Source organism: Dryobates pubescens, chromosome 3 (assembly GCF_014839835.1).
Source record: "Dryobates pubescens isolate bDryPub1 chromosome 3, bDryPub1.pri, whole genome shotgun sequence".
NCBI lineage: Eukaryota > Metazoa > Chordata > Aves > Piciformes > Picidae > Dryobates > Dryobates pubescens.
Genome location: NC_071614.1, coordinates 31,220,148 through 31,245,205, shown reverse-complemented (window position 1 = coordinate 31,245,205; position 25,058 = coordinate 31,220,148). Strand labels below are relative to the sequence as shown.

General features: G+C 41.7%; 1 protein-coding gene across 1 annotated transcript in view; it reads left to right on the top strand.

Annotated features, from left to right (window-relative positions):
- The first annotated feature begins 8,982 nt into the window (after window positions 1-8,982).
- The window catches only part of ATAD2B (ATPase family AAA domain containing 2B), a 79,196-nt gene continuing 63,120 nt past the window's right edge, over window positions 8,983-25,058 (top strand). The window contains exon 1 of the mRNA XM_054179901.1: window positions 8,983-9,431. Within this exon, the coding sequence (XP_054035876.1) occupies window positions 9,276-9,431 (156 nt within the window). The 5' untranslated portion in view covers window positions 8,983-9,275. The remainder of the gene's footprint in view (window positions 9,432-25,058) is intronic.

The following is a 25,058-nucleotide window of genomic DNA, read 5'->3' as shown; positions in this document are numbered from 1 at the left end:
CAGGAACTGGGCTCTGCCCGCGCAGCAGCACACAGAACAGACGGAGCTCCACGCCTCCTGCCAAAAACGTTTCTCAAAATACACCCCCCCTGAGCAGCTACCCACACCAGCACCCCAATGAGGTGGGCAACCAGCAAGATATTTTTAGAGACCAGAAGACAATAACGCGGTAGCAACGCCCCACAGTGCCCGAAAAAGCGGCCAGGCCGGGTAACGACCCCCCTCGGCCTACCCACGCTGAAGGACTTCTTCGGCTGACGCCCCGCTCCACACGGGACGGGGCTGGGACCGAAGGTCGCCGGCACAAGGGGCGAAGCGGACGGGCGGAAGCAGCCGGAAAGCTCATCCCGCTCATCCCACCCACCCCACCCCAGGACGGCCTGGGACGGCCGCAAACAAAGTTCAAGCCCGGGTCAGAGTTAAGGGAGTGTCGGCTCAGCGGAAGGCGCTCTGCTGGCCCAACCTGTCCCCAGAGCAACTCACCCGGCCACCGGCTAACGCTCAGTCCGGCACCGGCCTCCCCACCGCGCCAACTCGCCAGTGTCCCGCAACCTACCGCGCAGGCGCGGCCCCCAACAGCAGGGGCACCATGTGCCCCCGCCCGGCCTGGGATAGGAGGGGCGGGGGGCAGAGCTCCGCCCATGCCGGGGGGCGGGTCCTTCTGCCATGTTGTGGAGGTGCGGGGGGATGGTACGTGTGTGGGGTTCGCACTTTCCCCAGGTATGCGCTGTTCTGCCGTCTCAGGGAAAGGTAGGGGCTAGCGAGGCTTATGGCCCGGTACGGCTCCGCCTTAACCAGCTGGAGTCTCCTCGCACTGTGACCATTTGTCCGTTTGAGAGCAGGAGGCAAAATTCTCCGGAAGGACTTGCGGGGCCTGGCGCAGCACCGCAGCCCTGGCCGCTCAAGGGGCTGCTGTCAGCCTTTGAAGGGTGGATAAATATGTCTGCCAGGCCAACGTGTTTTACTGCAAAGGCAGATTTCTTCTGATGGAAAAACAAAAGATAGAGTTTATATGTCTGTGCGCACGGGCGAAGGACAAAGCGGCATTCAACGAGCACCCACAACAGCGGAGAATGGGCTCAGTGTCTCGGCCAGACGGCTGCGCACACACCTCCTGTCCAGCCCAGCGGGACTGTGTTCGCAGCACTGACTTGTAGGTGCCCCCCGCTCTTTGTTTTCTCCGTTATGCATGGACGGCGGGAACAGCCGCACACTAAAGGCTTTGGAGAGGAGAATGCGTCATTATGCTGAAAGGGCTAATTAAGGGCGAGTGTTGACATATGTGAAAGGGAGCTCTGCCGAGGCCTTGCACCGAGGACAAAAGAGCGGTGGTTGGAAAGCAGAGCCCCCGAGATCCCCAGGGTATATTAGCAGAAAATGGGACGGGATCCTCAGGGAAGGGAAGGAGCGTTTAGCGGAGCCTCCCAGCTCTTCACAGAGCTGTGAGTTAGCAGTGTGTTGGGCCCTTGCTGGAGTCGGGCTCTGCGGGACGGCGGTGATGACGCTCTCCAAACACCGCGACAGAGCCGGCAGCGTCTGGAACACATGCAGAGCGGAGCGAAGCAGGGGTGAGCTGTGGCTCACAGCTTGCACCTGCAGCCTTTTCATAAGGAGGTAGCTTTTTGCACCAATAACTAGTGATGCACTGTAAACCATTTAGAATTAATCTAAACTGAACAGCCACAGCTAGCTAATTTACATTAATGGGGAATCCACTGGGGAATTCTAAAAGGAAAGGTAATACTTCATAGGTGTGTCACCTTCACGTGGGACCTGCTTCTGCAATCCCTTAATTGGAACAAAAAATACTTTTCAGAGAAAACACTGAAATAAGTTGCTTAGTCTCAGAGTTCAGTGAATGTGAGTAAAATAAGTAAAATCTGACTCTCAAATGTTATAATTTCTTCCTCTAACATGCATCATAATGCACTGAACTTTTTGGAGGCAGTTTGGATTAATTGTTAAGTTTTAACTAGATGAGATCTAGTTATAGCTCCTGCCTTTGAATCTTCAGGGAAAATAGTAAATTTACCTTCTGTTTTGATGTAAAATAGATTAAGTCTTACCTTTGAAAATACAGACATAGTGAGATTCTATTTTCCCTGCTTTTATGTTTTAAATAATCATGATTTTTTAAATAGATGGCATTTGTTTGTGGTGTTACTAATTCTACTAAATGAGGTTTCATGTATTTACAATTTAAAATTACCATACCAGTGTTGAATTTACAAAGCTCTAGGTAAAACTTAAGAGGGGTTTTGTAGTGCTGGACTGTTTTATATTTTTCTTTCAACGTTTTGTATTGGCTCCATTAACAGAAGAATTCAGTGATATGTTTAACCCTTGCTTTGGGGCCCCATTCTGGAGAAATTGTATAGACTCACAGGTAAGCAAAAAGAGGCAAGATTGGACTTGGTGTAATGATGCAGGCTTCCCAACTGCAATCATGTATTGACTTAGAAAATTTGGTCTATTACTGGAAATCGGAGTACAGCTGGAGACATGCTGACCTACTACAATAGGAATTGGTGTACTGGTATATTTAGTGGTTTCTTAAAAGCTTTTCTAAGTACAGCTGTTCTCCCTCAGGACTGAAACTATTGACAAAGCATATAAGTAAGAAAAATCCTAGGGAAAATATCTTCAACTCTAAAATAACAAAAATCAGTTTCTCTTAAAAGCTGGAAAATTTCAAGTCAGTGTTGTTACAATCAAGACATCACTAAAATTCTTTTAGACTGCATTTCGTACAGCTTATTCTCTGGCAAGAAATGGTACATGAGATGAGCAGAAGCAAATGGTCCTTTTCTTACAGTGTGATGAATAGAAGCAAACAGCCCAGACTGAGTTAGCTGAAAAAAACTCTTAACAGGGTATTCATGAGATGAATACAACCATCTCATGCCCTCTTTGTCAGGAGGGATCAGATGCAGCAGTGTGGAAGACAGTAAGAACTCCTGAACAATTTAGGAGTGAATCTCAGTGTTGACAAAGTAAACCAGTGTTTCAGCTGTCACCACTCATCCCATCAAGGTCACAGAAGAACCAGTGCACACAGTGTATCTGAAAACAAGCAGAAAATTATTTTTTGAAGGCATATTTTAAAACCTTTTATTTGACGAGGTTAACCTGTGCCATAGGAAACCATCAGCTACCTATAATTAAACATCATCTGTATTGATTGACCTAGACTTGAGATAGTTGTTGCCTGAACTCGTTTTTTTAAGTGTATGCATAAGAAGCTGGAACAGAATGGGAGGGCAAGGGGATCATAAAAAGGAAAACAGAATCTGGTGATTGTGTGCTTGGCAATTCCATCAGCAAAGAGCACGTTCCTTTGCACTGTGTCCTTTTTCTTCATGTGGGCCTTGCAGGAATGCTAAACCTTGTAGGTTGTCACACATGGAGAAATAGCTTAGGGAACTGATGTTTCTAGAAAGTCATTGTTTCATGGGAGGTGTTGAGTGAATCAGCATTCATGAAGGGGGCGTTACCTCTGTGTATATCCACACACAGTGCTGGACTTCTGGACTGTGAATCCACAAGAAAAGTAGATACAACTTCAAAAGAATGTTCCTTCAAGACAGACTGAACAACTCTTTGCACCAGATAACACACATTAAAATAACATGCAATGTGAATTCTTAAAGATGCTTTTAAGTGAAATGACCATGATGATACGGTAGCGTAGTTTATGAGATTGTTCTTGGTTCTGTAACACAAAAACGTACTTCTAAAGCTAAGATTGTGAGGACTGGGGAGATGTGTGTGTAAATAATGTTTCTGATGGAATTCCCATGTGACTAATCAAGCCATTCCGCATTCATATGCGCCTAAAGCTTATCTACAACTGTGTTAATGCTTATTGTAAGCGTGTTAGGACAGTGTCTGTTTTTTACTACAAAGCTATACATCACCTGGCATAGTAAGAGGCTGGCAGTACTACTATCATATGATTAATGATCATAAACACGAAAGTGAGATAATTTGCCACTTTTGTCCAAGATGGAAGCAATTTACAGCCGGAATGATAGCAAAAAACAGACCCTGCAGATTCCTGGCTTGCAATATCATCAGCCTGTGAGTTTCAGACAATTATTAGTATTAGAAAAACTATACTGTAACCTTAGCTCAATGGCTAGATGTGATGGGAAGGTAATTTTTAAATATTAGTAGGCCTTTCCACTCAAATTTAGTGTCATTCTAGAAATCCTGCTTCGAGTTGCACTGATGTTATCTTTTGTAGTATGGAAAACAATCTTCAGATAGCTATGCTGATAAGTGGACAGAACACTACCTAATTATAAAACAGTTATTACACATTTTTAAATTATAATGGCAATTTTCCGGTAATGAACCATCTTTAATAACACTGCAAAATGCTTGCAGTGTGGAGTGACTGTATCACCTTAACACATTCAAGTTTGAGGTAGTGCCAGTCCTGACTACTGGGCCCTTCTTGTTTGATGTTTCCATACTTGCATCTCATGAACATGTCTTCATAATGGACAGTTCTCAAAGGGCAAACCACACAATCTTAATTTCCTAAAAAAAAGGACTTGGGGCAGGTTTACATAAGCAAGATCTCTAGGATCTCTTGTGAATATATTTTTTTATTTCACGATTCAACTGAAACCAGGATGAACATGACAGCATGATGGAAAGAAGCACACAAGAGCTTATAAATAGAGTCCTGAAAAGATGACTTGATTTCCATTCTTTGGAATGTTAGAGGTATTCAGAGATACTGCAAAGTAATCTCTGGTAAATTGCCTGTGATTGAAGCAAATGGTAACTCACTGAATAGAGCCCTCTGGCCCACACCGAGATGAAACTCTCTACAGAAGTTCTGAATAAGGGATGAAGGGTATTTTCTTTTGTTGTAATGTGTTCCTAATTTCCTTGTAAAAAAGGGATAGGTAACAACAAAACCTTTCTTCTCCAAATATTTCTTGTGCCATTAACTACTACTCAAGCAAACAAGGCTTTCCACCCCAGGTAATTTTTAAATGTTGCCAAATTGCACTAAGATTCCCTTCCCCAAGTCCTGTTTAATGGAAAGGGGTTCTTTTGCTCCAGTGCTTTTTTGTACTTTTCCAGTTCCCCAGTTGTGTTCCTGCCAGAGCACACGTTGTGGCTTCTTAATACATGTTTCAGGTATCTTCGTATTTTCTGAACAACTGGAGATAGAAAAGTGTTGAACACTGCTGTAAGCTTTATCATTTGTTATAAATTGGTTCCATTTGAAATACAGTCATTCCCTATAGCTTTTATTTTCAGAAACATTTGGACATCTGTCTGTAAGATCAAACTACAAATCTTTAAATTGAATCTTACTGGGAATGAGCTCTACACAATTTTTACATAATATTTGTGGAGTGTGATGCCAGTCCTTCTGCCTTTCCTTTCTTCTTTGTCTTTTGTCTCTTCACTACTCAGAGTTTGTACATTGTTTTTCTCACAAAGCTTTTCTTGCATACAAAGTGCTGAAAAGGGTTAAAACAAGTTTTAAAATTCTGTCTTCAAATGACACTTGAAACAACAGACACAAAGAATAGGAACAAAGAAATTCTTGGTGAAATTAAAACTATTTCTACAGTAATTACTTCATTGTTCACATTTAAATCTCTGAGTATGTGCGATACACAATATTAATCCTATGTTAACATGTTCTCTGTATTAACAAACAAAAAATAACAAGCAAACCGTGTCATTCACAATTTATTAATTTACATTGCCAGTACTAAAGATGGCTTGCAAAGAAGCTACAAAGCTGTAAGCTGTTTTGAGTCAAAACAAGTAGCCACATCTTGTAGGAGGAATAAGACAACCAAAAAACCTGAAAACAAAACTCTCTGTGAAAAATAATCTAGATAGTAAACATCCAAAATGAAGCATGTCTTTACATGTTCCCTACTACGCTAACATAATGAGAATAAAGCACTAAAAATGTTTAAAGCAGTGAGCAGGGATTTCGAACACATCAATCCCTCCACAAGAGTAGTCCCTCTGGCATCATAAAGAGTACTTACAGGAATGAGATCAGAACAGTGGGAAAAAAAGAGAAAAAAGGACACAACGATGGCAAAAATCTTCAGTAAATATATATATCAAAAGTAGCTTTTAAGTTGTAGGTTTTCTGTACTTCAAGCAGATCTGGATAGGCACCCAGTAAAATTAATTTGCTTACATAATGACCCAAGTTTCCTTTCCTTTAAAAAAGCCACCAGCACTCACAAGAGGAGGAATGCTGGTTTGAACCAGGCATGTTGCAAACAGATGTTACGCAAGCTTCCCCAAACAGTCCTGCCAATGTACTGCAATCCTGAGTTACGACTTTCACTATAAATGCCGCAGTTTGGGCCCTTTTTTGGGCCACAGATTGATCTGTTGGTTTGCCAAAACTTGGGATGATATTGTTGGGATGCCTACAAAAACTTGAAGATCAACATACTGTTTTTAATTTTCAGTCCAACAGAATCTGGATACCACATATGAGTTACAGGGCCAGTAATACAGGACAGAAATGGAGAAGTATGTTGTCATCATAGGATTGTGATACTAACCCTTAGCAAACATGCTCCTGGTTGATGTATTTGGTAAGAGACAATCTATGCAGTTTCTTTCTATTCCTAATTTTGAAGGACAAAAGTGATTTCCAAATACCTCAAAACATGTCATAGATTTTTAGTTAAACTATTCTTTTAGCCTACAAGTTATGAAATGGATACATCCTTTCATAACCTTTAGACAAATCATGAGAGAATGGTTTGGGTTGGTAGAGACATTAAAAGATCGCCTAGTTCCAACAGATACAAAACATGGGCAGGGGCTCCTACTAGACCAGGTTGTTCAAGGCCCCATCCAACCTGGCTTTGGAACACCTCCAGGATTAGAACCTCCACAGCTTCTCTGGTTAATGTATTCCAGTGCCTCACCACCCTTATGGTTAAGAATTTCTTCCTAATGTCTAATCTACATCTGCCTTCCAATCTGAAGTCATTACCCCTATCCTATCACTACATGCCTTTGTGAAACGCTCCTCTCCAACTATCTTGTAGGCCCCTTCAAATACTGGGAGGCTGCTATGAAGTCTCCCTGGATCCTCCTTTTCTCCAGGCTGAACAACCCCAACTCTTCCAGCCTGTCTTGAAGAAATGAAAGAAAATGAAGAAAAAAAGATACGAAGCATAACTAATTTCATGGAACAGAACAACTGCATAATAAAACTGATCTCGTGGAGCAGAACCTTGCAGATTCTTAAACAGATGAACTAATGTTGCCAGTATGGACTACCCCAAATAAGAAAAGATCAGATGCGAAAAAAACAAACCAACCATATTTCTTACTCCAAAACACACTGTATTTTGGAATATCTCATGAAAATTTTGTTGCAATTCACAATAGGATTTGCTTGGAAATCTAAATAGGTGATTTCTTCTTATATATTCTAATGCCTTTGTTGTATTTTGGTTTTTTTTGTATTTTGTACTTTTATGTTTCAGATTTTAAATCTTGGGAGTTGTGGGAGTACTCGGGTGAAGCAGAATAGTAGTTTTTACATTGTTCTTTAGGAAAGCATTGTGCTTTCCATCTTTAAATGATAAAAGTTTAGATAAGGCTTGCTTGAGCCTAACAGGCTTAAGTCATGTGTGCAGTAATCTTATGCTATTCTCTTTTTGTTGGAGAAGCAGAAAGCATTGAAAGAACTTGCCCAGTGATGCCAAACAAGCCCATGTGAAAAGTAAAAGCTTGAGACTGTCACCTGCAGCTCTATGCTCCTATTACTTGGCTATGTTTCTTTTACAAAGCATATGGTTTGGGGGCTTATGTGCAGGGACTGTGGTTAAGTTCAGTAAAAGGCAAGAGGCTGTGGTCAGGGAGGAGTGATTCTTAATGCACATCAGTGAGAAGTGATTGGATTAGCTATTGAATAGTCTGAACAGCATTTAGACAACCAGTATAAAGTAATATGTACTATCCTTCCTCTAAAATGTGGTCGTTAGAAGTATGATAGAGGAGAGTGGTGAAAGAAAAATAAGCATTCCAACGACTGTGCAATGAACATCAGACACAACTGGAGGCGATGGGGCAAAATACGGCAGATGGTATCGGTAACTTGTATGGCAGGTGAAGCAAGGGAGCATTCCTGATAGCCTGGCTATCAAGAGGCTTTCTTAATAGTGAGACTCACCAGGCTGTGAAATAGTTTTTCACGTTAAAACCGTGAAGATCCTAACCTAGTAGGATCTGTTCGCTTGTCACATCATCTGCTTGGGTGAGCATATGATCCCAGGTCCCGGGGCAGAACACCCCTTTCGGTTGTAAACAGCGGCTTTCCACACCCCCCCCCCCCCCCCCCCCCCCGAGACCCCAGACAGCCCCTGTTTCCCTGCCCTTGAACTCCTCACCTCAGCGCATCCACATCCCTAAGCTTAACCCTTCAGGAGGCGGCGGCTTCACCACCCCAGCAGATTACGCTGGGAGCGCCGGGCAAGGCCCGTCCAGCGGCTCGTCAGCCCCTGCCAGGCTTCGGGAAGGCCGTGTCCCAGGCCCTGAGCCTCAGTGGTTGCTCTGGTCCTGCCGCAGGACCAGTGCCGACGCCGCCCGGGCTTCGCCGCTCCCCTCAGCTTGACAAGTCAGTGTATCCCCCGCCCCAGCTTCCCTGGAAACCGCCCCGCCTGCTGTGAAGCCGGCAGTCGCTGTCCCTCCGTTTGCGCTGCGCGCCCCCGGCCGTCCTTTGCCCCGGGCCCGATAGGGGAGGTACACTGAAGCACCCTACCGCCGCCCCGCTCCCGGGGGACCCCGCCAGGCGCTGCCGTCTGCCACCTCCCCCTCAGCGGTCAGCGCGAGGCCCATACAGCGCGCCGGCGCCGTGCTAGAACGTATGCGGGGGGGGGGGGGGGGGGGGGCCGCCTCGGCCTGCGCGCGGCGGCGGCACCGCAACGCCCCCTGGCGGTAATTAGCGGCCTCATCGCGGACCGACGAGAGAAAGGGAGAAGGGGCAGTAATGGCGGCCAGTTAGTGGGAGACTGAGCCGAGGAGACGGCGGCAACAGCGACGGGAGGAGCTGGCGTGGCTCCGTCTGTGATTCAGCCCGGCGGGCCGGCTTCCCCAGGGGACTTTTTCTGCTTCCTCCTCCTCCCCCCCTCTTCCCTCTCCCTCCCCTTCCCCTCCCTACCCGAGCCCCCGCCTGTCCGCCCTCCCTCCTCCCTCCGCGCCGGCGGCAGCGGCGGCAGCGGCGGCGGCCCCCCGTGTCCCCCCTTCCCGGGGCCATGGTGAACACCAGGAAGAGCTCTTTGCGCCCCCTGGGCAAAGCGGCGGCCGCTGCGGCCGGAGCCGGCAGCCATTTCATTTCGTCCCGGACCCGCTCTTCCAAAAGGGGCACCAAGGCAGATGCGGCCGGGCTGGAGGAGACAGCGGCAGCGCGGGTAAGGACCAGAGGCGTTCACGGGAGACGGGGAGAGAGACAGGCTCGGGGCGGGGGGCAGCGGTGGCCGTGAGGGCCTTGGCCAGGGAGTCGCTGGGGACAGCGCTGCTGCTGCCGCCGGGGTGTGCGGGGGGGGCCGCGGGTACGGGAGCTGGGGCGGGGGGGATGGGGTGTTGGGGGGGGGGGGGGGGGGGGGGTGGTGAGTGGTGGTGAATTGCCGTGACGGCTGCCGGCTTGAGGCAAAGACGAGGGACGGTGGAGCCGGCAGGGAGTCTGAAGTGAGGAGGCATCGTGGAGCTGACGGGGAACCTGGGGTGAGGAGAGACAGTAGAGCCGGCGGGGGAGCTGAGGACACGGTGGGGGTGGCTGCGGAGAGCCGCCCGCCGCGTCCCATCTGGGTTCCTTGCTTGGCGGAGAGAAGGCGGCCTCAGCCGGGGCGGCGAAAGGCCCCGGCTGCTGACAGGGGCTGGGGCTGGTGGGGGCATCTGAGGGGTTGACAGGGACACGGGAGGCGAAGTTGGTGCCCTGCCGCTGCCGGTGTCTGCGCCGGGCTGGGGCAGGCAGGGCCGGCGCGGCCGCGGCGGCTGGCGGGGGTCCGGCGGCGGTGCGGGGCTCCCCCTGCGGCCGCGCCCGGTGCTGCGCCGGTTGCCAGACAAAAGTTGGGAGTTGCGCCTGCAGCAACTTCGCAATCCTCGTTGCCCTTTCCCCCCCCCCCCCCCCCTTCCTTTCCCTAAATGACCTCAGATCGGCTGGAGCGGGTGTTCGCGGAGGCTTCAATGGGACAAAGCTGATATTCGAGAGAAGTCCCCCGTTTTTGTGACAGACTCCACTCCCCCAAGCGGGGAGGATGTAATTTTGCCGTCAGGTTTAAGTTAAATGCTTTCTGCAGTCTAATGGCAAGTGAGTTCTACAGCCTCATTTAGAAAGTTAACATTTGGTAAATTGTAATTGGAAGAAAGAATTCAAGAGGTTGCTTGGTTGGTTTGTTTGTTTTTCCCGTTGTGGTCCCTAAGCAGATTTGTTCGCAGCTTCTTGTGGTGTGGTTTATTTATTTATTTATTAAACTTTGTTTTGTTTAAATTCTAGGCAGGACTTCTTTTTTTTCTTTTTGTCCTGGATAAACTTCATTTATTGCTTCTGAGATTTAAACTACTGGTTATAGTTATTGATGTGCATGTATATTTTAAAAGCAGTGTAAATATGAAAGTAAAAATTCGGGGTCAAAGTATTTGGAAGTCGTGCTAAATGACCATATAGTAGCTTCTGCTTGTGGGGAAGTTAATCGGTCGGGTTGAAAAACAGCAGTAGCAGCCAGAGGCGGCTCACAAGGATGACTCCTGGAGTAGTCAGAAAATCTATTGCCCCACCCTATTAGTTTTAAAACACTAAAAAACTCTCAGCCACTTTCTGTGTGTCTTTTTCAGTTCTTTCATGCTTCACAGTTCTCCCCTTTCTTTCATCTCAATTTTCCTTGTTGCCTATTTCCTCCTTGTTTAATTTCGTTATGCTCGTGAGGCTGCAGCACCACAGCTACAGAAAGCTGTTCTGCTTGTTCTCGTGTGCAGTTTCTCTTTATTTGTATCATGGGTCTTGTGGTTTGTAGGCAGTTTGGTATAACCCTTACTTGCTTACTTTGTAGGGAGCCTACTGCTGCTGAAAAAGGTAAAATAGATTCATCTTCTTTCCAAATATTTTTAACCTATTAATAGTATTTTAATATTACTGATCCGCAAAATGTTTAAATTATGCCATTGTCATGGCATAAGGAAAGGAGATTTTGCAAAATACTGTAATAAAATCTGTAAAATACGTCCCAGGTTATTGCCCATGGTTTTTAAAAGAGGATTTCTTTTGAAAGGTATATTTTGATGTATGGAAGCAGATTTGTTTCACTTCACAATAAATCCCGTCCATTTGAGGTAGATTTCGTTTGTTTGTTTGTCCAACAAACATTGCCAAAGATGAGTAGAACTTATCCGGGAGGGTATTGTGTGTTGGTTTGGGGTTTTTTCCCCTCTTTTTCCTTTTTTCCCCTTTCCCTCTGTGAATTTAAGTGTTATATATACATATAAATAATATACAAATATAAATCTCTTCCACTGTATTTTAACGTTGTCTTTGTACAACTGTTTTTATTCCTCAGATGTAAATATTTATCAGCATTACAGCATTGTCTTGAGCTCCTGAGTTATCTTGAAGTGGTGCCGGAGAAGGATTTCAGTGATTAGAACATGAATAACTATAGCAGTAGGAAGACAAAGCCTTTGCTTTTGGAAATGACTGTTGGGAGACAGATAGTGAGGCTGTGTTTTGTCTGGAGAACATACTGGGATCATTTTCATGCAGTTGTATGGATTTGTTTTTTTCAAAGTTGACTGGTACAGCATGTCCTTTTGAAATCTTTGGGGTGACATGTCAGGAAACCAGCCTTGCTACCAGCAGTTAATCGGGTTAATGGGCAGCTAGAGTTTGGAGCTCTGGCAGAGATGATGTGCTTCTTGTTTGTACTGTGTGACTTAATTTTCTTCCACAAAGGTTCTGACTTGGACTCTAAGATAAATGCTTTTCTGTAATTACCTTTCAGAATGTATTTTAAAAGATCATCTGTTTGTTCCTCATTAGCAACAGAAACTGAGTTAGTAATCTAATGGCATCCTGTAACATGCTGATTAGGCCAGACAAGAGGTTAGAAGTTGCTTTCCACATCTTTTATAACCATTTCCTTTTCCCATTTTCCTTTTGGCTTTTTCTGGTATACATAAGGATTTATTTTTTTTTTCTTTGCATACGTTTGCAAGGACAGGCTTGAATCCTTCCTCTTCCAAGAATTTTAAGTTTCTAGGCTTCCAGCTCAATATTATGTCGAGTACATATTAATAGTGTCCATTTTGGTTTCATGTGAATGTGGAAGCAGCACACATTCTGTGGAAATGGGCTATAATAGTATAAATGCTTTTATCTCTGTATTCTCTCTATAGTACTTGCTCATCTTGGAGAAAGCAATGACGTCAGTCTTTGAAAAGTAAACTGTTTTCAGTTATTGACTGGTGACCATGCATTTAGCTACTGAGATGAATACATGTGTGTTCGCTGACCAGAAGACAGATTAAAATGAACAAAATCCCTCACTAAATGGATCAAGGAGCCAAGAAGTTTTTTCTCTGAAATGATGTCATAGCAGAGTGCACAGAGGGTACGGCGAGGAAAAACTAGGCTATGCTTTCTTCCTATCCGCAGGACTGATTTACAGACTATTTAATAGAGGTTGAAGCTATCCTTACATAAATTTCAGTTCTATCTTAATACAGGTTTTAATTTTTTTCTTTTTTTTTGGGTATTAAATCATGAGAAGTGTTACTGCTTTATATTAAAGCATTCTGACAAGAAAAGTGTATCAAAATTTTCCAAAGTTTTCAGAAACATAGAACTGTAACACAAGGCTCATCAATCCAGAGGACTTGATTCACGTTATGAAAGCTTTGAGGATACTGTGATGATAACTGGTTAAGTTTGTACTTTAGGTTATCTGATGTCTTCAGATACCGAGTTGTGATTCTGGATAACACTTGGCAATTGAAATGATTTTTCTTGGTCATCTCTCCAAGCACAAATCAAAAATGTTGATCAAGAAAACTAATGTGTTTTTTGGGAAATAAACACTCTTAAATCATGTCAGTATATTAGTTAGACATTTTAGAAATGTATACAAGATTAACTTAATTTAATTAGCCAAGAAAGCATTAGCAGTGCCTTAAGAGCTACTTGAGGGCACTGTGATAATTGTAACGCATGATCCTAGCTAAAAGTAGTGACTGCCAACATCCTTCAACTTGCTTGGTGGCAACCCAGAGCTCTCCATTGTACTTAATTGCTAATAGGAGCAAACACAGACTTGAGGATTGACATTGAGTGTTGTAGTGTGGAAAGATATAAAGCTATGCAGCGGTTTTGTGCTCTGTAATACCAGGATGTTTCAGTCTCTTACTGTAATTTGTCAGTCTGTAACTATGTTTTTTTCTGATTTCTGGGTGATAATGCAGCTTTTGTAGCATGAGCTCATTACTACATTATATTCCTTAAAAAACTTTTTTGTGGTCAGATACTGAAAACAGAAAATGAACTGCCAAAAAGTGATGATTATTTTTCTTAAAATACTGGCTTTAAACATACCCCTTAGAGCTGTCTCAAAATTAAATTTTCCTTTATGAAAGAACCTGACTCAGGTCAGCATATTTTCTTTGTCTTCTTCAAAGTGTCTTACAGTGTTTGGGTTCTGTGGTTTAGGATAAAGCTATAGAAAAATGTAGAGTTTCCTCTTTATGCTGGGAGAAATTACACTTGCTGGCGGCCCACATATAAAGCTCTTCAGGAAAAAAAAAAAAGTTCTCAAATATCTGTCTTTAAAGAACTACGTTGTGTTACTGTTTGAGTTTACAGTAACATCAATAAAGGCACCGAGGCTAACCCTTTTACAGCTCTTTGAAATACACCTTAAAATATAGAGCCTTGTGAAGTTATTCCGAACAATTTCATTTAAAGGAAGATTCCCAAGAAAGCTCATCTTTTCAGTGTGTAATAAAATCTCGGGTTCTTTCTGGTTTAGTGGTCTGCTGCTCTTTTGGGACTTAGGAGGAGAAAATCAGTGATCTAAAATGAATAGTACAGTCTGCTCCTTGGTAGTGTGGTATTAATACATCTGTGAGCAGTGGGAAATTGAGCAATTGTTGGAAGCAATCTGTGTCTGTCAAAATACCATACAGTCAGCGTTTGTAACCCTTCCGTGTTTCCAAAGGGGTGTTCTGAGTTTGAATTCTTCCTGTGTGTCTTGCTGTATCAGTCTGGACCACTGTCAGTAGTGAGGACACCTCCAAAGGGTACATGGTTTGTTTTGGGAGGCAGTTGCACATCCTGTTGGAAGCTGGCTGTCTTTGCTGTCATGCTGTTACAGGGCCTTAAAAGGAAGTAATCTGAGGACTAATCCAGCGAGTGTATAAGACCTCCAAAGAATACTCAGGAAATGGTGTTGATGTTTGGTGTGCTGCATTGCTTCCTCTGAATATTTGGCTTATACCAAAGTAATATTAGTAAAAGCTGCTTCTCCAACTGCTGTCTCTCAGTTTAAACTTAAAGCAGAAGGCTTAACCCATTGCTGTGAGAGATCCCATGACAGTTTTGCAAGAGTGGCATACGGCTTGGGGTTATGCAAGATAATTAGCTCAGGTAATTACATTCTGATCACCTCCATCCCCCTGCAGCTTCAGTTGGATGTGGTATAGTTTTGCACATCCTGCCCTAAATTGTTGCGCATTTGCTATACTGTGGAAAAGGTTTCATTCCAGTCTGGTGCTTTTAAACTATGTCTTGCATAAAACTTGATAAAACCCTTCTCAAATCAAAACATCCAGCAAGTAGATGGCAATGAGCTGAAGCTTTCACAGCTCTTACTTTGTAGCTGTGATAATTTGAAAAGATGCTGATTTTTTTATTGGCTGCTTTAGCTGTAGTACAGGCTGGATTAATAGCCAGAGGCAAATTATAGGAGATTCAACAAGGCAAAGTGCTGGGTCCTTCATCTGGGTAAGAACAATTCTGTGTAACACTACAGGCTTGGGAAAGAGTGGATGGAAATGTGCCCAATAGAGAAAGGCCTGGGGGTGTGGATTGATACTCAGCCAAATATGATCCAGCATATGCACAGGTAGCCAGGATGGCCAACATCTGGCCTGTGTCAGGACTAGTGTGACCATCAGGACCAGGGAAGCAATTTTCCCCCTGTACTCAGCACTGATAAGGCCCCACCTCAAGTATTGTGTTCAGTTTTGGGACACTCACTACGAGAAAGGTTCTGGAGTAAGTCCCAAGAACGGTAATGAAGCTGGTGAAGGATGTGGATTAAGAGGTCTTGTGAGGAGCATCTGAGGGACCTGTGGTTGTTTGGTCTGGAGAAAAGGAGGCTGAGTGGTAACTTCCGGAAAGGAAATTATAGTGAGATGGGTATTGGTGTCTTCTTCCTAGTAACAAGTGATAGGATGAAAGGAAATGGCTTCAATGGCACTGGGAGAGGTTTAGATTGGATATTAGAAGAAACTTTGTCACTGAAAGGGTTCCCAAAGACTGAAATAGTTGGGATGGGGTTGAATCTTCATCCCTGGAGGTGTTAAGAAGATGCAGAGATGTGGTGCTAAGGGACATGGTTTAGTACCAGACTTGGTAGTGCTGGATGATGGTTTGACTTGATGATCTTAAAGGTCTTTTCCAACCTGAGCATTTCCATGATTCTAATGTATTATTTTGTTTGTGGGTAATATCAGTCATGAACCCACTTACTACAGACAGAGGTGACAGTACTTTCTCAGCCTGTTTATTTATAAATATTTTTTGCATTCTTCATGCTTTGCTGTTTTTTTCCTAAACATTTTTTTTCTGAGTTTACTTCTGTAATATTGTCTTTAGTGCTGTTGGGATTTTTGTGGTTTATTTTAAGCATTAAGTCAGCTTTAAATTGTTCAAGTGTCATTTTGCATTTATATCTGCTTGGACTCTTTTCTTGAATACATTTTAATTTATTCTTGCTTGGTAGCTATTAAAACAGGCCACTTTTAAACCAGTTGTAAGGTTAATCTGTTAATTTCTTGAAGCTTTTTCATTTCCCACTGCTGACTGTGTATGATAGCTTCAACTCCACTTGAAGTAGGTATAAAAGAGGTAGCAGTCTCAAGCTGTGCCAGGGGAAGTTCAGGCTCGAGGTGAGGAGAAAGTTCTTCACAGAGAGAAGAAGCCCATTCATTGGAATGGGCTGCCCGGGGAGGTGATAGAATCAACATCCCTGGAGGTGTTCAAGAGGGGACTGGACATGGCACTTGGTGCCATGGTCTAGTCATGAGGTCTGTGGTGATGGGCTGGACTCGATGATCTTTGGGTTCTCTTCCAACCTTGGTGATACTGTAATTAATATCAGGTCTTCTAAAACTTCCTTAACTTTAGTACTCATACCAGAAACACAGAACTGAAGAGCTTGTCCAAGTTCTGTAGTTTTTGTAGCCAGTTCTGAATTTTGTGGTTTTAGCTTTATGCTTCTAATAGTGTATGTTAACGAATCAACAAATATGAAACTTTGATGGAACATTTGTGTCCGGTTGCACTTGGAGCAGAACTTCAGTTTTGGCATTTTCACAATGTGGGAAATAAGCTTTTTGCTATTCTGCAGCCTCCAGTTAGTTGCTTCATTTCCAATGGATAAGTAGTTGAGCCAAGCTATTTGAATAACCTGAAATGAAGAAGTGGCTCTTTCTATGGGTGTGGAAGAGATTGCACTTAAATTTGTTGCCATGCTTCATCACTCTCTCATTCCAAATGCTTAATAACTGCTTTCTGTTATTTCTCTGACTTGTGTTTCAGACATGGACTATTGTTTTTATTACTATTTAAATTTTGATACATTAATCTTAAGATTTCATGTTACAGTTTTACACAATTGTAATATTTTTTTCTTCTTTCTTTTGCTATACTGTATTTAAGTGCACTGTGGGTAGAGAAGCAAGTGCTCTTAATTCCACATTTCTTTCACATAGAAGTCTTCACTTGCTAGACTCTTTCTTGTTTAATTTACTGTGCCAAGTACCTGGCTGTGTCCAGACCTTAGGGAAATCTCTGATCCAGGGGTTCTCTCTTCTCTTACTTGCAGTCCTCATTCAGTTAATTCTATTTTTTTATCTAGATTTATAGCAGTACTGAAAAGAGATCATGTCCTCCAGACTTTCTTTGGGATGAGGTTTTTTGGTGGAAACAAAATGGATTTTTGAGGACTAGAGTAGTAAAAAGGGTGGTTTGAATGTCTTGTGTTTTCTGCTTCTGAATTGTAATAATTCTTCAGTGTTTACACAAATATAATTCTTGATCTAAAAGTTTTTGTTCACAGAATCCAGAAGCTTGTGGAAATGGTTCTGATTAAAAATGTGCCTTGCTTTTAGTGTTCCTTCAGTGTTAAATTAGGAAAATTAGTGGATTAAAAAAAAAAAGTGATACATGGATCTTACAGAAAAACTTCTGAGTGAGGTATGGACCCCCATTCAGCAAAGAGACCAGCAGACTTGCTCTTCTGAAGGTGTGTGATTTCACATGTGCTGCAAGCTGTTAAGTGTGCAGTTGTGAAAATGAATATACCTCCCAATGTTAATTCTTGTCTGGCCATTTGATGAGCTGGATCAGGATCAAGTTACAGATCCAGCTGAAATTAACCCTCCTCTCCACATCCTTCTACTTCTTCTTTCCCTCCCCTTCATCCCTCCAATTAGATTGTTGAAAATTCAGTGTCACCCTGACTGGGACAAGGGCATTGTGTGCACCCTCAGTAAGTTTGCAGATGACACTAACCTGGGAGAGTGTTGATTTGCTTGAGGGTAGGAAGGCTCTACAGAGGGACCTGAACAGGCTCTCTGGCTGGGCTGAAGTCAGTTGTATGAAGACTCAGTGCTCTTAAAGGTGTTTTCTAATCAAAACAATTCTATGATCCTGTGATTTTTAGTGAAGGCACAAAGGAGGAGAACACTTATGGTGGGAGGACTTGGAGGGACAGTGATGATGGGTGGAGGACAAACCTCAGCTCACTGTTTATGGGCTCTCTCATAGTTTGGCAGAGACAGTAGCTCTGTAGCTCACTCTCCCTTTCTGTCATGAACCTACAGTCCACAGATTGCAAGAGTTTTTTGGATGTCAGATCAAAGCTGTTGCAAGACACTGTCTGGATACAAACAGGTGTCTTTTTCTGTTACAAACAGGGGGAATGGTTGTTAGGAGTGAAAACACAAGATAAAGTATTGTAGGTAGTGGTTTCTATTTTTATCTTGTAAACTTTTAACCTTTCTCAGAAGCTTGCACATTTATTAAATAACCAGAGCTCTAGAATTGAGGAGTTCCAGGAAATAAAATGAAATCTATTGAAAAGAATGATGCAGATCTTCTCATGCAAAAAAAGTGTGGGTTTTTTGTTGTTGTTATTGTAGTTTTGTTTGTTTTTACCTGAATGAGTTGGAAAGAACTAACTCTTCTGAAAAAGCCTAGATGATGGTGTTCTTTATATTCTTAATGATGATGATTGACATAAGCACAATTTACAGAAAAAACCCCAAACTAAACCAAGCAACTGACAGCCCACCCAGAAGTTGAATATTAAAAGAATTTAGATTGTCCAGCAGTTGAGGCATTCTTTACTATGATTTTCACCAATGAAATAAAGCATTAATAATTGTTTATACCAAGATCATCAGGCACTTAAGAATGAGTGCTGTTGTTTTTCTTTAACACCTGTGGAGAGCCAATGTCTGATAAATGACTGTGTGCAAACAATTGGATATTGGAGAACTGCGACCAGAATTTAGATACTTATAAGCCAACTTTGTCTTTTTTCAACCTATCAGTAAGGTCCTTAATGAAACTGGAAGTTCTTAGTAAGGTAGTTAATGTACTCTAATCCAAATATATTTTCCTCCTTACATTCTTGTCATTTGAAGGGACAGGCAGAATACTTTAGATTTTCAGCACACGAAGGCAGATGTTTATCATGCAGCAGTACACAGTGTACCAACATGTATTCAGTCTATTATATTATGCTATGAGTTGAGTCATGTTACCTTCTTTCCCCCAGACAAATGTAACAGGTCTTACCTCTTCCTGCCAAGTAGGTAGTCAGTCCTCCCACAGAAGAGGGGTTAAGGGCATTTGCCTGGCAAATGTGGGTTGGAGTGGGGAGGGGAAAGGAGCTTGTGAGGATGTGTTGCTGCTGGAGAGAGTGGGTAGTCCAGTGTGTCATCCCGAAAGTAGGACGTAGTGCAGATGTATAGGGCAAGGCGTGGTCCATAGTTTGCACATGCTGAGAGCATTTCAGTTACTGAAAACTTGTACTAAGCATATGGACAGTTTTAGTCTCTTGGTGGTGGTTGTTTCCCTCCCTCCCCCCCCTCCCCCCCCCCCCCCGGCCCCGATGAAGATGCTGTAAAAACAAAGGGGTGAACTTAAATGAAAACAAACTTGAAATAGGATTTTAAGTGATTCACTAGATTCTGGTCAGATGACATTGTCATAGTCATGGTAGAAATTTTGTGTGATATAATTATTACAACTTGGCACCAAATAACAAACCTCAGAATATTTTAAAGAGATTGTGAAACCTTTTTATTTTTTTTTTGAAATTTCTTAATATGGCTAGCCCAAAAATGTGTTGGGAAAGATACCTATGTCTTGCTTAACTTTAATCAGTAGATCTTAAAGTAGATGTCTAACGCAATAAATTTGTAGAGGTTGATGTTTTAATCCGTATTTTTTACATTTGCAGAGAGTAATACATAAGATAGTGTCTGATTGAGAATCACTAGTCAGGCAGATAGTGTTTCTGGTGTATTTTATTGCTATATTTGAAATGATGTTACTGTTTAAACAGAAAACCAAGTTACTTGTTAACTGCAGGTTATCTGAGGGCAAAGATGAGTGATCAGCTTAACTAATTGGTACATGGGGGCAAAATCACATTTATTAAACGAATACAAGGTTTATGTTGGAAGGACATTTTTTTTATCACAGTGGTATGAAAAGATAGCAAATGTTCACTAAATGCATTACAGAGCCCTGAGTATGTGTTTTATCTCTTTTAACGAGTAGCCCATTTTCACAAGACCTTTGCATGAACTGGTAGGGGAAAAGATAGATCAGATTTTTTTTTCAATGCATACTTTAAAAATATTCATCCATATTAATATTCTGAGACAGCTGAGAAGATGTATGGTTATTCATGAGACGTATTTAAAATTGTTAGAGCTAACTGGAGGATCTGGATTGAGTTTCTTCAGAGTTAGTAAACATAAGATTGAGAGATCTCTGAAGTTATTGTTGTCTTTTCAGAGAGTCAAATCGAGAAGATAGTGGCTTTTAAATATCAGAACCTAAGAATTAACTCAAGTTAGAAGCAGAGGGTTTTGGAAACCTGTAACTGAAACAGATTTATTGAAAATGCTTATTTTGTTGTTTTGTTGTTTGAAAAAGTAAGTTCCAGGATGTTTTATGCTTGTTCGGTGGGGCAGAAAGAAGCTAATTAAAATAAATTATGCTTTTAACAAAATCAGTTAAAGATGGAATATTGTTGTCTTAATTTCATGTCTTAGACATGGGGAGAGGTCGTAGAGAAAGAGAAATGCATAGATGCTGAAAGGCTTAAAACACCACAAGTAAGACGTAAGCGTTTTCAACCTGAAGTTACTGTGTGCAGTCATGCTAACTTTCTGGGTGTGTCAGAGTTATTCAGAAGGGTGTGGCCCACAAAATGTATAGTAAGGAAAGATGTTTGACCATGGTGGAAAACTCAAATATTAATGTCTGCATATGTGGTTTTTAATACAGCTGAACCTGTGGCAAACCAGATAGAGTCATTTTCAGAAATTGCAAGGTGTGGTTGTGGTTTAAATGTATGTCATCCCTTACTCAAAAACTTTATAGACTTGCATTCACTTGTAGATGACAGTGATAGAGATGGTTCATACTCATCCTCTATTGCCAAGACTGCTGGATTATGGTTATTTTGGGATGCTCAGATCAGCAGTGTAGTGAAGAGTTCCTTGGATAGTCAAGTGGCCATGTGATACAACTTAAAAAGTCAGAGTAAACAAAAAACCTTACTTACCAGTATGCTAGGAGTACTCTATGTATTTTAACTTGAAAATTAACTATCTATCATGCTTTACTTAGCTGGTTGCTGTGATGCACCTGAAGGTTAGGTCTTGCTGCTGAGAACACCCTTGGTATGTGTGTCCTTCAGTCACATGGAAAGACTGCATTAATGTAGCAGTTATTTATTTATTTTCTCTAAGAGGCTAAATAGAAAAGAAAGAAGTCAGCTTTATTAATTGATTTCTAGTTTGTGGTGTTTTTCCAAACTTTAAGGACTTCTCTCTAAATATTACAAATAAAACTCTGTTAGTATTTTGAAATTTAAGGATGGATGTGAGACAATAGGTAATACTGTAGCTTGTTCATAAACGTGTGTATTGTAAGAAACATTTTTCCATCTTTCTTTTTCAAATAAAGATGACAGATATAATATGCAGTTATTTATTTTATTGCTTTATTCACGTACTAGTTTCAGATTTTGTTTCTAGATTCTCTACCATCATTCAGCTGGTTTCAATGATGATGTTACCAGAGTTTGCCCTGCTACCTCTGTCATACTCTCGCTGTTGAATCTTGGCTCAATAGCTAATTTTTCAGTATTTATTCAGCTGTCACATTCCATTTTACTCTTGAATCCAAAGATAATGAAGGCTGTGTTTTGGCAGTCTGGACCATAGATGGTATCCTGTTAAATCCAGTTGTTTCCTTGCTCATTATTAGTGAGAGTGCTTTCCCTAAGAAGCTGTGCTAGGTTCTGGTTATTCTGGATTGCAGCTGGCGTTTGGTGGGTCTCTAATTGTGTTAGATCAATACAACTGCACTAGGTTTTGTTTATCACTTTATACTTTCTGACACTACGTAAACTCCTTTATTGATTCTTCTGTGCTTGTTTTTTCTTTGTGGCTTTAGTATGCTTTCAGAGAATTACCGACATGATGAAGATTTTATTAATTCATGTTCTTTGCGTTCTCTCAGCATGTGAGTGCTTTTGCTTCAGTGCAAATTAGGAGCTTTGAGTTCAGTGCATTGGTTCCTACTTTTGCAGCTGCATTATTAATTTCTTAATTTTTAAGTTTGATGCTTGTATCATGCGTTTTTTCTTTCTAGTCCCAGAACATTTTCATGATGTGTACTGCTAAGCAGTAAGTTTCTGGGTTGGAACTGAAGTACTATTTTTAATCATCAAAGGTATAAATGGTGTGAGAGCCAGTTACTTGAGGGAGCAAGCTGAATGCAGTGGAATTATTAGACCTCTTCTGTTACAAATGGGAGGAAGCAGTAGATAGACTGCTCTCTGTAAAGGCTTCTCAAATTGAATTTAATTTCTTGTTTTAGCATATTCCAGTTTGCCTAATCTCTTGAGTGTAATGAAAGCTCCATTTCAATATTCTAGTATAGGTAGATAAAAGTTCTGGATAGTAGTCTAGGTGTGATTTGATTCCCTAGAGCATGAATTTTTAAGATTGTTTGTTAACTGGAAGATGGAGCCTGGATTCTTATTGATGTATTTAAAATGTCAGCAATTCCTCCTTGTAGTATGTTATTACATCTTCTACAGCAGATATCCTAATCTTAGTTATTGTTTGGGTTCAACTATCTTAAAATTTAGAGTGGCTTTGTACTTGCTCAGTTACTATGTTGAGTTAATATGCAGACAAATGAGGCTGAACTGAAAATAAAATCCTAAACAAAGAGTAATCAGAAATTGTTGCCTCTGTTAAGTAACCACCTTCATTCCTAGTCTGGTTCCTTAGGCAGCTACATTGACGGGGTCCCATTGATGGCTATGCTACCCTTCCAGGTTTTGAAGCTATTTACCAGTATCTGTTTCATTCAACAGTATTAGAGATCTCAGCTTTTGAAAACCTAGGTGAATATTGTTAACTCAGTAGCAGAGGGAGACCTGAAGTAGCGGGTTTTATCTCCAAATTAATTGCAAATATTGTATATGCCAGCTGACCACTTCATCTCAGATGCAACTACACTGTGGTATTGCCTTTCAGACAAGGACAGGACAACTGAGGAATACTAGCTGATTTTGAGACTTAGGGGATCAGAGGCAGGAAAGTGAAGGAATTGCAGAGAAATGGGGTCATAGGAGGCCTGAGAGGAATTCGGATTTTTGCACCAGGTGGGGCAGAGATGGATTATTGAAACGTATGTGTTGCTAATTTCACTGCTCACAGAGTGGCTTCAATATTGGCCTTAGAAAGCTTCGTTACGTGTTTATTCCTCTTTCTTAGTTTCATTTTCTCTGTCTTGTCTAGCCGGTTTAAAACTGGTTCTGTAGCTTGTCTTGAAACTGTGCTTCTATCCTGCACAGGGTAGCTCTTCTAGTTTCAGGAAGAGGTTACTAAAACTACCTTAGCCATGACGTGATTCTCTAAGTCCACAGACAGACTTGTGGCAGATTAAAGCAAAAAGTACATACACAGATGCTTACAGTATTCAGGAGTAAATATGTAAGCCATTGAAATTCTGTGAAAAGCTATTTCATAGTTGTAGAGTGTTATGGAAAACAGCAGGATGGCTGCACATGCATCTTGCAGTGCTGTGCAGGTGCTGATGCTTTGTATTTAGGAATGGTGATACTTAACCCTGCTACCACTTTGACTTAAGTCTTAGTTTTAAATCCCAAATTCTGCTTCATCTAATTTTAAACCTTTAGTTACAATGATCTAGTATAGATACTATTTTGAGTTGCATTGATATGCTTTCTGAAGAAGTGAAAGAATAAGGAAGAAATAATCATGGGTTAAATGAGATCTAAGATTGAATATTACTATAGACCTCTCTTTCCCTGGCTAAAAATAATCATAGTTAAAACTGGTTTTAAAATGGGACGTGTATGTGGATTGTTTAGCATTTAATACTAATTTTTGGTATCTAAATACTAACACTAATATTAGTAACATTTTAATACTAATACTATTTAAATACTAAAAATGTGTATTAGTAAATTTTAGTGTTATCAAAAGTATCCACAGGTAATTATAGTATAAATGAAAGTAACATGACATTCAATAAATACTATATAATAATGAATACTGTAAGTATTTAATATTAGTTATATGAGCCAGCAGTGTGCCCAGGTGGCAAGAAGGCAAATGACATTCTGGTTGGAATCAGGAGTAGTGTGGCCAGCAGGTCTAGGGATGTGGTGCTGAGGGATATGGTTTAGTGGTAGTAAGTTAGCAGTCGTGGTGGGATTGAGAGCTTCAGGTGAGCAGTTGAACTTGGTGATCTCCAAGGGCTCTTCCATCCTCAGCAGTTCTGTGATTCTATGATTTGTTAAGAATATATATTGAGGGGCAAGATGTTAAGGTATGAAGCCGACAGCATATTCCACTTGCAGCAATCCCATCCTAGCACCATGTTTTTTTCATGTGTTATCTTTTGTACTTGTTGGATCCTTCCATGAAATGATTTTGTTCATTAATGAGGCAGGAAGTTATTTTCTGAAGCTTTAGTGAGCTGATCTGGTTTATGGGTAAGTCAGAGGAACATCAGATGATCATCAAAGGAGATTGGCGTGGTGCAGTGTAGCCAGGCAAGGGGGTGCATGGGCTAGTCCCTGGGGCTCGGTGGTGCTGAGCTGTCTTGTTTAACTACACCTGTACCTTTGGGATTTCTTTAGGCTTTGCCATTTCCGAAGTACTGTGCTGTGATAGTCTGTCTTCTCTTAAAGACTTTGTAGGCAATTTTCTTGAGTACCTGAGACATCATGATGTTGAATTTTCTGGAGTACAAATCAGATGGTTGTTAATAAGCCTGATGGACAAACAGGACTTCCATGATTGTTCTGTGCATATAAGTAAAATTACCTTTCGTGCTTAGATTGAGTACTTACTGACAATTCCTGGACCTCAATAATTGGAAATGGTTTACTCTGTTGTAAGAGAGGATATTTAGTTTTTTCAATCAGGACTGTTTCCATGAGCCTAAAATGTGTTGTTTTGTAGAATCTTGGTTT